Source organism: Phalaenopsis equestris, unplaced genomic scaffold, assembly GCF_001263595.1.
Source record: "Phalaenopsis equestris unplaced genomic scaffold, ASM126359v1 Scaffold000012, whole genome shotgun sequence".
Classification (NCBI taxonomy): domain Eukaryota; kingdom Viridiplantae; phylum Streptophyta; class Magnoliopsida; order Asparagales; family Orchidaceae; genus Phalaenopsis; species Phalaenopsis equestris.
The window spans coordinates 80,240-94,713 of record NW_018164454.1 but is presented as its reverse complement, the minus strand read 5'-3'; the positions used below and the strand labels follow the sequence as shown (position 1 = coordinate 94,713).

The window sequence follows — 14,474 nt, the reverse complement described above, 5'->3', positions numbered from 1 at the left end:
GCATGTAACAAAAATGATGATATCTATACTTATAAATCATAATTGCACACTTTTATCTACAAAGAGAAATGTGGCCTTCTACGTTATTTAGTTAGTCGTTACATTATTTTGCACAAATTACACAATAACTTCAATTAACAAACAACCATCGAAGATATATTCATCTCAACATTTAAAATTTTGATGTTTTTTTGAAAAATCTACGTTTAAACATAATTTTTTGTAGGGAATAATATAGTTGCTCGAGCTCTCTTACTCATGTTACTACATTGTTGGCTAGTGAAGCATAATTTTATTAGGGAAGGTATTCAAATTTTGACAATATTTTATGTAAGACAATAGTTAAAGAAGATAAATTTTTAAAAATCACATATGTAATTTACATTTACATAATTTAAAGTTCATCATTGATTATTAAAAATTTTAAAAAAAAGGTAAATATTTTATTACCTTGGTTAATTTCACCTTAATTGAAATTCTAATTTCATTTAGATTTTCTGATTAATCGAACTACTCTAGGTGACAACTGTACTACATGGGATGATGGCGACTGCTGGTTGGTTGCATCCAGAAAGCCAAACCAGGGTTCGGCACAAATGTTGCAGCGCTCCTTTTCATCTCATTCATCCCTCCCGGCCATTTCTTTGTCTACAGCTCCACGAGATTTCCCGATCTAAAACCCTAGCAATCTCATACTGATTCCGCAAGCAACTGCAGGGTTAAGTCCTCGAAGGGAATCCGATTGGTATTAGACACAGCCAGGAAATTTCAGCTCTGCAGTTGGCAGTCATGGTTACTTCGAGGGCCGGTCCTACTTCATCACTTCCTCACATTCTAACTATCGAGGATTTTAAGGTAATCTCGAATGACGCTCGTTTTTTGCCGCTAATTCGTGCTTCCGGTTGATTTTTAGGTTTCGGTCTGTTCAGGGCGATTTCTCATTCGATACACTGTTTGGAAACTTGGTGAATGAGCTACTGCCGTCCTTCCAAGATGAGGAAGCGGATTCGATTGATGGCACTACAGGGCAGGACGGACTGCCCAACGGTGACATGAGGGTGCCATCTGACAGCGCGAAATTGGATCAAGAGCCACTTTTTCCCGAAGTTGACGCACTTCGTGCTTTGTTTAGGGATTCCTTCAAGGAACTTGTTGATCTTAAACGACAGGTTCTCAGCATGAACTGGAAACTTCTGATTATTTTGGTTGATTTTTACCTCTATGATTTGTGTTCTTATACATGCCTGCATCTATTATCTTGAAGATTGATGGCAGGCTTCAGAATTTGAAGCAAGAGGTGGCCATCCAAGATTCCAAGCACCGGAAGACTCTCTCAGAGGTAAACTTTGCTTTTGTTTTGGCGTCTCAGAAAATTAGATGAAAAGAAAACTGCATAATTTTACCAATTCCTTAAATGGATTTCAGTCTGTCTTCCCTTTAAGTCTCTTATTATGTACCTTTTGAGTCTCAACGTAATTTGTAATTGTTTTTGTTAGATATATGTATACTTTTCTGTTTACATCACATCACATATGTGTTATATGCCAATGTGCGAAAACAATATTTTGTTGATTCTAACGATGCAAGATGGCATGCATCTTGTTGAATCCAAATTTTTCCAGGAGACATACTCAAGGAATAGAGCGTCACAGGGAAGAAGAGAGGGCACAGATAGAGAGAGCAATAATGAAGAGTAAAAAACGCGTAAATTGTATTCGAAAAATGACCCCCTATTTGTAGGCATAGGGGAGTAAGGGCTTAAGTTTACATTTATATCCTTTCTTTATCAGAATAGCGGGGTTTATTTTAGCATTTTTATATATACGGGTCGGATACCTGTCGATAGGGGTTTTTTCTGAGTGGTAGACAGTTACTAATCGGTTTGCCTTAGGCCGATCAGTTCGGTTGTAGTCTTTTTGGGAACAAGAGTCGGGGGCTGAATAAACCAGTCGACAGACCTTTCCTCCGTCGTTATCGTGTTTGGCCGTTGGAATTTTTCAAAAATTGTGCTGTCATTTTTTTTAATACATGTTTGATTCTCCGATTTTTTTGCTTCTTTAAAGCCGTGTTGCGATAAGAACAAGAGAATATCTTCATAATACAAAAATACAAAATGATGAATCTAATTTTTGATGGTATAATTACTTAATAAATGACTTCCCTAAATTTTCGTATTCAGGGCTGCTATAAATAGACCGCAAGGGGTTCAGAGCGACACACCATCTTTCCTTCTGTTTCTTCATGTGCTGTACTTATTTCTAGTCTCTGAGCTCCTGCGATGGCCAACAGAGGAGTGCTCGGGGCAACACCTCATAATAGGGATGCGCTAATTAGGGCCCTCGTGAGTATGAGAGCCAAGGCCCAGAAAGAAGGGGAGGTGAATAGAAGACTGACAAAGGTGAAGCCTGCTAGGGAAACAAGTGAGAAGAGAGTGGTGAAGAAGAGAAAAACTACCAACCAGGAGGATTAGATGGGATCCTTTGATTCAATTGTAGGGTCATGGCAAGAGAAGCTCTGGAGGCAACTCGAGGGACAACCAGTTGATCCTCCTGTGAAGCTCTCAATTCCCGTTGATGATCTTGTGGTTGTTGCCAAAGTGCCCGTCCAACCTGTTTCTGAATAGATGAATCCTTCTGCTGCTAAGGCTACATAGGCGGTTGGAAACGTCTTGCCACTCGAGTTGACGGGATGCGAACTTCCCCCTTCGGTCGAGGGACATGATAAAACTGGTGAGAATGAAACGTCTTTCATCCATTTGAGTGGAATTGAGTTGTTGGTACGAAGTTTCAATTCTATTTTTAGTATCCGAGTTTTCTTGTTTATGATGCTTTTTGATGCAGCCATAGAGATCTTGTCGATTGAATATTTGGTTAGATCTTGGTGCTTATTCGCCCGCATGTTGCGGTCGTGGATCTGGTACCGGTCGGAGGTGATAAGCTTCGTAGGGAGGACCAAGAGTCAGATCACCAAGGTGGTCATGCCGAGGTTCGTGAAGAGGCGGTTGAAGGACTTCAGATGTTTTCCGGCTCCTTTGCGCACTGTTTTAGCAAGATGGAGAATACTTCACTCGTGCCACGGTGCATCCCTAGGGAGGTGAGGTTTGTGGCTTAGCTGCTTGCATGGAGAGGATGAACCGAATTGAAGGGGAGGTTGCTACCTTGCATGGGGAGTTTGCTGCCCTTCAAGGGGAGACAATCGTCCTCCAAAAGGAGATATCGCACTTCAGCTTGGAACTGATGGCGATTCGAGAAGGTTCATCCCTTTCTTGAGTTCAAGCAGAGATCGGGCGAGCCGATCGTTTCAAGCTGGGTGTGAGTTGTTATGCATGAGGTTGCTTCACCGAGGGTTTGTCTCGGGTGAAGATGCGAGCGATAATCTTGTAATGATTTTCCTCTCGGAGTAACTTTCTGATGGGGTTTTGATGTAACATGCATTTTATGTGAATAAATTAATCTTTTATTTCTAAATTGTTAGTTAACTCCTTAGCTCAAATTTCATGCCTTTCATTGTCATATCCTTGTGTCCCATATTAGTAGCGTGGCGTTCATATTCTCCCTTTTTGTATAAATAGGCTAGGATCGTTCTTAGACATACTTTACTTTCCTTGCTTTCTGCTTTGAACTTTTCGTCGCCCCCTCTATCTCCTTTATGATGCTCCAAATTTTTTGAAAGAAACCTTCGGTTCGATTGCTTTCATCGAAACTTCTGCACCGTCGGTGAGTGAGGTTAAAGAAATATAGGACCTGTACGTCATCAGTTCTTCGATTCGACTCCGACCGACAGCGAGCAATGAGCGGGCTACAAACAACTTTGTCGCTGACCTAGTCTTCTATAATGGCTAGTTCTTCGGTTGCCGTTATGCAAGGAACTTTGGTTGATTTTCAACAAGTATGGGGTCATTTTGGTGCAGGTACTCTCGAACTCTGTGGCTGCAATTATGGCCTTCATTCCTTTTTGTCGGAGGATGAAGATCCCATGGATGATCGAGTTGTTTAGTCATTTTTTCTCGTTTAAGATTGGTCAGGACGAGTACATTCAATTCACTGCAAGTTACAATGTCCTACTACTGGGGCTCAAGAGTAAAATTAAGGACTGGAAAGCCATGTTTTTGATCGCCTTATGCCGAAGTGGCTTGTGGATTCACACTCATTCGACGGAGTGTGAAGTTCAGAAGGTGAATGCTCTATTTGGCCACTCCGGGATCTTGAAGCGCTAATTGAGGGTCAACACTCTCTCTTTTTTAGTACTTAGACCCCAAGCTGGTTGACCGCATGATTCAAATGGACGGTGAGGATACTATGATCGAGGGTTGTGAACTGCTTCCGACAAGTGCAAGGTAGCCAGAGAGAAGACTGTTGCGGAGCGAACAACTAAACAGAATCTTTGAGGAAAGGTCGACTTTTCGCAACTCGGTAGAGAAAGGGGCCGCTTGGTTCATCCTAGATTTGTCAGGGAGGAAATTGAAGGTATAAGATTCCTTTCCAGGTTGTTTCGTTTGTTTGATTCTGTATTATTAACGTGGGGTCACTAAGAGGATAAAAAATGTTGTCTTGTTGGACTTAGGTATCTCAGAGGGGAGTGAGGAGGACCCCCTCAAAACTCCGAGCATACTCGCAACTGACGATCCTCAACGATCGACAAGGCGTGGTCCACAAATTTCGGAGGGATGACCTTTTGGCTTGCATGAAAGGGGGGAAGCTAGCCGGGTTTGTCATCCTATTTCCTTCGGGACTGAATCAGAAGAATAGCTGTGGGGCGACGTTTGGAGCAAGAGACGTTCCTCGTCGAAAAGTAAAAGCCCTGACCCCGGACAGGGGGTCGCCTCCCTTTCTTCTTTTGAAGAAAAGGAATTGGTCTCTATCCGTGGAACTTCTCTCATGATCGAGGAGATAGAATCTGGACGAGTGGTCACTATGCGGTGATCAATAGGGAGACAGAGTGGTATCCTGACACTCCCATGAATAGCGACTATCTGTCTACCCTCATAGAGATGTTCTGGTCCCCCACATTGAAAAAGTCCCTGTGATCCTTGGACATGCTGGATATGCTTCAGACGATCGATCGGTACCATGCCCTGGCTTGGGAGGTTTCACACCTTCAGGCAATTCTTATGGAGAGCGCAGGAGCGGGCCGAAAGGGCTGCTTCAAAGATCAAGAAGCTGAAGAAACGAGCAGTTATGGCTGAAGAGCGACTAAAAATGTCTATGGGAAAGAGAATCAAAGTCCCAGAAACATGAGGTCAAGATGGCTGCCCACCTCAGGGAGAACTAAGAGCTGAAGAGAGGGTTTCCTCGATGATCACCGAGAAGGAATATGTCGAGGGACTCCATCAGATTGAGGTTGGCACCTCCATCGCCATTGAAAGGTTGTGAAGCACAAACTGGTCGACCCTAAGTGGTATGCGATTGAGGAGTTCGCCACACTCTCTTGGACCTTGAGAACAAAAGGGTTGACCTGGCTAGTGGGGAGGAGGTCAACCGTGTCGAGTTAGAGGAGGAAGCTGAGAAAGAGAATGCTGAGGTCGCTGTGGAATCCTCAAATGTCTAACTTATAATATTTTTCTTTTGTAATAGCTTTTGTTTTGGAAAATATATGTAAGCAAATGTAATTTTTTGCGAAGTAACGAAATTCTTTTTGGTTCATATCTTGGTCTTTTACTTTGTTATACCCATTATTCGCTCGGTGCTTGGTGCTTGGTACTTGGAGGTGGTTTATTTTGTTTTTTGTTCGAATCAAATTTGGAGTGATATGAGCCCATTGTTAGATTAACGCCCCACTCTTTTCCAAGCGAATCCCTGAGATGATTTGCTTGGTAACCTTTGTGGAATTTATCGCTATTGGGTAGCAGATCATCTCCAGGGATGAGCTATTGTTTTAAAACAATGTAGATTTTGGACCGACCGCTGGACGATCTTGGCGTCGTGGCTTGTTGTTTTTTGTTTGACCTTGTGGCTTATGCTGCAGTATATATTTGGGGTGTTGAAGCTGGGTTACTAAACCTTCACTCGCATGGGCTCTGGTCACTTGACTGGACCTCTATTAAGTCCTCTCTCTGTAAGAGGAGGCCTCCTAGACTTCGTTATGGGGTGATTATCGTGTACTCTTCACAGCTTTTGTTGCTACTGGGCAGGGAATCATCTCCGAATTTTTGTCCAACCCAAGTTATGAGACTTAAAGCTTGAGGTGAGAAAAGTTCGTCGGCATGCCCTTATTACCTACCGAAAGTCTATGGAGTTGCCGTCGGTCGTATTTTTTGGGACCTCAGTTTCCTTAGCGCGGGTAGGTTGCCTTGATGACTTTTCCGTTCTTTCAGTTCTCCGAGTTTCTTGATCTTGAGTTTTTAACTCAGTTAGAAAAATAATCTTTTGCTTCTCGGGCTTTAATAGGAATCTAAAATTACACGAGGAAGTAAAAATGTTCTATATTAATAATGTTTATACAAAAAGTTTTAAGGAAAAAAATCTCTTTATTCATATTCACTCCAAGTTTGGGGGACTTCGTTCTTTGCATGGGCCTTCAACTTGTACACTCCGGGTCCCACTTTCTAGATTTAGGGACCGTTCCATGTTTGGTCTAGCTTGCTGGCCGCCTTTCCGCGAGCAGCGTGGTCTACCTTCTTCAGTACTAGATCCCCAGGGGCAAAAGTTTTTTCTCGAACGTGTTTGTTGTAATGCTGAGTAGTTCTTTTTTTAACTTCTTGCCGAAGAGCTAAGTTAGCTTGATTTTCCTTTGCCAAGTCTAGCGCGAGAATTCCTCCTTTGTCATTCACTTCTTGCCACTTCATCAAGTTTTCCTCATCAAAAGCTGAAGCGGTTAGGACCTTTGACTCTGGTTGTTATATTCGATTAACAACTTTGATTCCATTTCGTGAGACAACATGAACAGAGTTTGCTCAGTTGCCGTTGATGTCGTCTTTCAGATCTCATAAAGTACAGAGGAGAGTATATCAACCCATTTTCTTTTCGCCCCCCCTACCTTTTTTTTAGCAGATTAAGGATAATTTTGTTTGCAGCTTCAGCTTGTCCATATATTCGGGGGTGATGCATCGAGATAAATTTTAGATTTATTCATTGGTTTTTTGCAAAAATCTCTGACTCCTTTGTTAGTGAACTTAGTTCTGTTGTTTGTGATGATGTTGAGCGACAGACCGTATCGATAGATTAGGTCTATTTAGATAAAATGTCGGACGACCTCTGCAGTAATATGAGCAAGTGTCGTAGCCTCGATCCATTTAGTTATTAAGAACTAATAGGAACTCACGCTACCCCTTTGATGGTGGGAATGGTCCGATGATATCGAGTCCTCAGACGGCTAAAGCCCATGGTCTAATGGTCGAATGAAGTTTGTGGCAGGCTTCTGTCGCAGTGTGCTGTGTTTTTGACATTGCTAACTCCTCCGCATCCTTTAGTAATGTCGGTAGAAGTAATCTTGTCATTGGATTCTTTGAGCAAATGTTTTTCCTCCATAGTGGCTGGCAAATTCCCCTTAGTGAACTTCCAGGAGGACGTCCTTGATCTCATCTTCTTCGACACACCTTAGATGTAAGGAAGTGGTTGATTTTCAAAACAACTTCCCCTCGATCATCAGAAACCGAGCGGCTTTAAATTTGAATCTCTTCGGACCAATAACCTCTTCATCAATATCTCCAGTTTCTAGGTAGTGGACGTAGTGTTCTGTCCAACTCTTTCTTCAATTTCTAGCTCCATGACTTGAGGTTCTTCGATGGTGGTTTGGTCAAGTTTCTGGGGCGGTCCTTCACCTAAGTGAGGACTCTTGCATAGGAGGTCGACAATCTGATTCTCCTCCCTTCTGACGTGCTCGATTATGAAACTAGCAAATTTATCGTTTTTTGTCTTCACTTTGCTGAGCTACTTCATTATCACTTCATCCCTTGCATCAAACTCTCCGTTGACCTGATTCACGACCAGTTGGTAGTCCTTTTTTACTAGCAGGTGTATGGCTCACATTTTGCAAGCCAAGTGGAGTCCTACGATCAAAGCTTCATACTCTGCTTGGTTGTTAGTTATCTTGAAGTTTACCTCGACCGAGTGGTAGATGTTCTCCCCTATTGGGCTACATAAGAACACCGTAAGTTCTGCTCTCGGTCGGTTAGATACGCCATCGATGAACAGGGTCCAGGTATGTCCGTCGACGACCATTTCTTTCTCCGACTCCCCTGGTTCTAAGAAGTCCGCTGGGAAGTCTGTAACTGCCCGCACCTTGATCGTTGTTCGAAGAGACATATGAGATGTCGAACTCACTTAGCTCTACGACCCACTTGAGTACTCGATCAGAATGCTCCGATCGAGTGAAGATGAATTTTATTGGATGGTCAGTAATGACCTGAACTGGCTGTACTTAGAAGCAGGGTCAAAGTTTTCTTGCTGAAATAATCAAAGAAAAAAGTTAGTTTTTCATAATCGGGTATTTGAGTTCAGCATCCCTAAGGACTCTGCTGGTGCAGTATACTGGATACTGTTTTTCGAGTTTTTCCCTTACCAAGATTGAACTAACTGCTTCTGAGTCGACTCTTAGGTATAGAGAAAGCTCTTCCTTTGATTTCGGGCACTGTAACAGAGGTGGAGATGCAAGAGTGTTCTTAAGACTTTTGAAAGCTTCTTCGCATTCGACCGTCCACTCAACATTTTTGGCTTTCCTTAAGATTTTGAAGAAAGCTGCATATTTATCACCCAATTTGTAAATAAATTGGTTAAGTCCTCCTATCCAACCGATCAATTTCTGGATCTTATTAGTATTATGAGGGGATGACATGTCAATAAGTGCTTGGACTTTTTTTGGGTTGACCTTTATCCCCTTCGGGGTCAAGATGTATCCGAGGAATGTGTCAGTCAAGGCTCCGAATCTACATTTCAAGTGTTTTATTCTCATATTAAATTTTTTAAGTGTTTGGAAGTTTCTCTAAAGTGTTCTATGTGCTGTTTAGCTGACCAACTCTTAACTAGTACATCGTCTACGTACATCCTTAGTAGCGGGAAACCTTCCATCCTCCACTTGCCACTGGCCTTCTGGACCTTCTCATCATTAGAAACCCAGGCAGGGTATTGCACTTCTCGGATGAAGCCAACATCTCTCAAATTCTGTATGGGTCCCGCTAGCGTCGTGGTTGAAGTTCTAATCTTTTGCTTCCCCGATCAGATGGATGGGTCGATGTTCAGTCGGCGACATGCTGCATTGATCGACACCCTTGGCATTTTTGTCGCTGACTAGGCGATAACATCTCGATTTTCCCGAAGGGTTTGGATCAACAAGTCTCAATATCATGCATCAAAAGCCTCACTGATTAAAAGATATTTACCCAGTTCTCTATCAATGGCAGAGATCTCTATGGTGGTTTCACTGGTCGCTAGGCTCCTCCCCTTTAGTTTTGGATGTCCAGTGGGTCGTATTCCACGTTGCTGACAGCTCGAAGGTTGTCGACCTGCGATTGCTGTAAGTTTTCCCTGATAGTGATGATCTCCCCATCTCCTGGAAACTTTACTGTCATGTGGTATGTTGAGACTACTGCCCTGAAGGTGTTTAGAAGCAGGTGACCAAAGATGACATTGTAGGTTTTCGGAGAATCGACCACAAAGAAATCCTCCGTTGACGTGAATTACTTTACACCTCCCCATTTTACTGCGGGTCCTATTACTCTGAGTGCCTCCTTCCATTCACCCAAAAAACCATATAATGGACCGGTTGGCGCTACCAGCCGATCAGTCGATAGCTCAATTTATCAAACACGGATTTGAATAACACGTTCATAGAAATCCCTGTGTCCATCAGGATGCTCTTTACCTGATAGTTGCAGATTATTTCTATCACGATGGTGACATCATTGTATGGGTTCCCCTTCGGGGGCAGGTCATCGTCCGTAAAAAAATGAGGGGACGGGACTTTATCCTTGGGGTAAAAGTAGTGACGCGGAGTTTTCTTGTTTCATACCTCTTCCGATTGGCTTGTGAGGAGGATTTGACTCCTCCAAAGATAGCGGGCACTACCGACATTTGTACGCGTTTGCTCATCAGGAACTTCCATTATCGGGGCCTTTTCCCTGCCTCTGGGTTGCTGTTCTAGGAGCAACGAATTCCTTCAACTTCTTTGCCTTGATCAACTCCTTGATCAGGTTCGGAGGTGTCTACACTTCTCCTTGTCGTGGCTGTGATCCTTGTGATACATGCAGTACTTTCTGGTATCCTAAAACCGTGACATTCATCGGTGGGGCTTTCTTGAAGTACTCTTTATCTTGAATGGTGTCTACTATCTCGACCATAAATACTCTCGAGGGAGTAGCCCTAGGGCCCTCGTGATTGTGTTGTCGACGTTCGAAGGGTTGGGCAGGTCTTTCATAGTATTGGGCCGATCTCTGGTCATGGCTCATCATCTGACCTTATTGGTCGTTATTTCGGTCGGTTCCATTGTTATTGCAGGTCGGTTTACCACCATCGTACCGCAGACAGACGGGCCGACACGAGTTCTCCTTCAATATCCATCCATTATTTTGTGGAGGCCTCTTCTGGGGTCCGCGATTCGATGGCTCGAATTGGATGATGTTCTCGTAGACGTTAATATACTTGTTGCATATCTCCACCAATTCGGTCAAACTCTGGTGTTCCTCTAAGCTGAGGTCAAAACAAAATCTCTTGGACTTCAGGCCCTAGAATAAGACAGCTTGTGCCATGTTGGATTACAAGTTCTTTACTTTCAACATTTCTCTCTATAATTGCGTAATAGACGAACACAAACTTTCATTCGACCCTTGTTTAAGCTGCGACAGGGATTGTGTAATCTTCTTAATCCTTTGGGCACTTGCAAACTGCGCTAAGAAGAGTCTCCTGAAATCCAAAAAACAGGCGATTACTCCGATCGGTAATGAATTGAACCACCTCAAAGCCGTTGACCTCAAAGTAGTAAAAATAGTCGTCATTTAAATGCATTGAAAACTTTCAGCAAACACATTGATGATTCAAAGGATGCGAGGTGATTATTCGGATCCGATCGTCTTATAGGATTCTAATATCGAGAGTTTAAATTTTTCAGGGGGCTTCTTTCTTGAGATTTGGAGGGAGAATGCATTCTCCGATTGTCGTGCTATGTTCACCCCAAATCATTGTCTCTCCATCATTGGTGCAGATCCAACACTGTCCTGGTTTTGCGATTCTTCAACTCTCTCTGGGTCATGATTCAATCTTCTGTTGTTCTGTACCGACACCACTTCTTGTGAAGGGTTTTGTACCTCTGAAGGAGGGTTCTACTTTTGAGAAACGCACTCACCTCCTAAAGCTGTGACCGCTCAGAGGACCCCTGCGATCTATCCCGATGTGTGGTTTGCTATATGTTGCATTTGATTATGTTTTTATTTCTGTGTGCAACTTTACATGTCAAAAATCTGCAATGCATTGCTTGTTTTGCAAGCCAAAGCTCATTGTAAAAAGACCTCATTTGCCAGTAGAAAATCCAAAATCCTATTGTTTGTATCAAGAAGTTTAGTGCGCTTAGTTGTGAAACCAGAGGGTGGTTGGGAGTGTGTTTTACCTCCTTTGATTTGAAAGAAATCTTATGTTGCTATACATAATTTGAAAATTTTATCTTTGATTTCTGATGCAAATAGAAGCCTCGCCCCTTCAAAATTTGGGTAAACAATTTCTTTCCCTCACCCGAAATTCTAGTTTAGCCACCAAATGCACCACTGCACCTCTAATCAAAGATGAACCAAATTCTGTATTTGAAGCATTAAAACATTGATATTGATGGGAAGATGTGAATGCAGTGTTGAAATTGCCAGAAAATTAGTTATATCTTTGTCTTTCACGGTTAGTATTTTGATTTTTCTTGTGAATCACTGAGTTTGGCGTGATATACTGATAGATTTAGAATCTCATAAAATCTTGTCTGGTCATTTATTGGTCTTATTTTATGCCATTTCAACCAGATTTATATTAATTTTGCTCCATAAATTAAGTATTTTTTTTTGTTATTTCTTATCCAGCTAGAAAAAGGTGTAGATGGTCTGTTTGATAGCTTTGCTAGGTTGGATTCCAGAATTTCTAGTGTGGGGCAGACAGCTGCAAAAATTGGAGATCATCTCCAGGTAAAGGGGTTCAATCAAAGTACATGTCTGATCACTGCATCTGTTAAGGAAAAGAAAAGTTTAGATTTCTTAATTGTCAGACTGCAGATTCCCAGCGAGAAACAGCCAGTCAAACAATAGATCTTATAAAGGTGGCTCATTGACCTTTTCAGGCTCCCTCTTGTTTTTAACTGCATTATTTTTTTTTTTTTTGCTTCCTTTTTTTTGAAATAGTCATCCTATGTTTTTCACATTCATACAGTATCTGATGGAGTTCAATAGTAGCCCTGGTGACCTGATGGAACTTTCACCACTGTTTTCTGATGATAGCCGTGTTGCTGAGGCCGCTTCAGTTGCTCAAAAATTACGTCAGTTCCTTGTTTTTCCTTATTCAGCACTAGCTAACTTATTATGTGATACTCTCCGGACCCTTGACCTGTTCTGAAACACCAATTTTCCTCTGTAAAGTTTCATTACTGTAAAATTCTTTGGGTCGTTGTACTTGCAGCCTCTACTAAAGGTCAATTTATTTTTATGTGACGCTTCATATTTGAAAGATCCCAGCACTCCCAAAATAGTTGGGCATATCTGTCAAATTATCCTTTTAGTCTCTTGTCTTGATGACACCGTTATCGGATCCCTAGAAGGTCGAAAAGGATCAAGATAAGTGTTGGGTTTGGTGTAGGATGAAGAAAATGAAGAATATCTGACTTGGCAAAGGAACATAAAAGGAAAAATAGTCAGCAGCTGCTGTTTTGCGTGAAGAACAGCAGGGAATCTGTGTCCAACAGAGAGAATCAGAGTGGCACAAATGTTGCAAGGTTCAACCACCTGCACTATAACATTATACAAATTTACCACTTACAGGAGCAAGGTTACAATATTCCAAGGGAGGGAATATTGATTAAAAATCTCAGTCTAGCATAAATTCAAAATAAAAGCTGCTAAACCAGTCCATTACAGAACAAATATATAGTCCTCCAAACAATTCACCCTAAAAATAATCTCGATATGACAAATTAAGACCCTAAGGGGTAGGTCCAGCTCTTGAAAACCGGGAAAATTGAGCCAGCTGGGGTAAAAAAAATGGAGCAAGATACAAATGCACTGCCTGCAAGAGCAATGTTACAAGATTCCAAAGGAGAAAAACATGAGAAAAAATCTCAGTTTAGTATAAATCCAAAATAAAAACTGTATAAACGAGTCCATCACAAAACAAATATATGGTCCTCCGAGCAATTAATGCAAAAAATAATCTAGAAAAGGCAAATTATGACCGTAAGGGATCATTCCAGCTGCTAAAAGCTGGAACATTGAGCCAGCAGGGGGGAAAAAAATGGAGCAAGGGACTGTTTGGTCCTTACGTGCGTGTCTGGGATAGGCGCGACAACTTCTGCATCTAGACTGGCACACTTGAAAATGTTTGCTTCATTCTTCTGGGTAGGAGAGACATCAAATTCTTCACTAAAAATATCTGTACTCTTATAGTACGGCGATAGATTAGTGATGTTGAATGTAGCATAAAAATTATAATCTCCTAACAAATCAATTTTATATACATTATCACTGATTTTTTTAACAATCCTAAATGGACTGTCAGCTTTTGGTTTGAGTTTCCCAAATGAATTTGCAAGAAATCTCTCATTTATCAGTCTAATCCACACCAGGTTACCTTCCTTGAAGACTATTATTTTTCTGAACTTGTTAACTTACTACCGATACTTAGTGTTCTGCATGGCAATTTTCTTTGTTCATGGTAGATCTGAATATCTCTAACTCTGGCCTATGCATCAACAATAAACTCAATAGTTGGAAGTATCGACACTAATTTCAATGATGTGAGAGGATTCTGCCAGTATACATTCTCAAATGTATTGTTATATGTGGATTTACTAGTGAATCTTTTGTAGACAAATTTAACCCGAGGAAGAACCAAATCTCTCAGTCTGATGTTCTTTCCGTAGAACAACTAAAAATATTTCTCAAACTGCGATTCACCATCTATGTTTGTCCATCACTTTGAGAGTATATTATTGAACTGAACTGAAATTTTGTACTTAACTTATCCCATAAAGTACTACAAAAATGACTATGAAATTTTACATCCCTATTTGAAGTGATGGTTCTGAGCATGCTATGAAGACAAACAATCTTATTGAAGTATAAGTTTGCAATATGTGAAGTATCTATCATCTTGTGATAAGGTACAAAATATGCCATCTTGGAGAAGCTGTCAACTACCACTATAACAAAACCTTTACTTCATTGGGTCTATGGGAGGTCACAATAAAGTTCATGCTCACATCCACTTAAGGTGACTTTGAAATAGGAAGGGGGGTGTATAGGCCCGTATTTTGCCCTCGGAGCTTGGCCAAGTGACAAACTTCACATTGTCTAACATATC

General features: G+C 41.6%; 1 protein-coding gene across 1 annotated transcript in view; it reads left to right on the top strand.

Annotated features, from left to right (window-relative positions):
• The first annotated feature begins 568 nt into the window (after positions 1–568).
• LOC110018345 (exocyst complex component 5) overlaps positions 569–14,474 on the top strand; it is a 63,577-nt gene continuing 49,671 nt past the window's right edge. The window contains exons 1-6 of the mRNA XM_020715630.1: positions 569–855; positions 930–1,169; positions 1,265–1,339; positions 11,990–12,091; positions 12,172–12,222; positions 12,333–12,438. Coding sequence (XP_020571289.1) covers positions 790–855; positions 930–1,169; positions 1,265–1,339; positions 11,990–12,091; positions 12,172–12,222; positions 12,333–12,438 — 640 coding nt within the window. The 5' untranslated portion in view covers positions 569–789. The remainder of the gene's footprint in view (positions 856–929; positions 1,170–1,264; positions 1,340–11,989; positions 12,092–12,171; positions 12,223–12,332; positions 12,439–14,474) is intronic.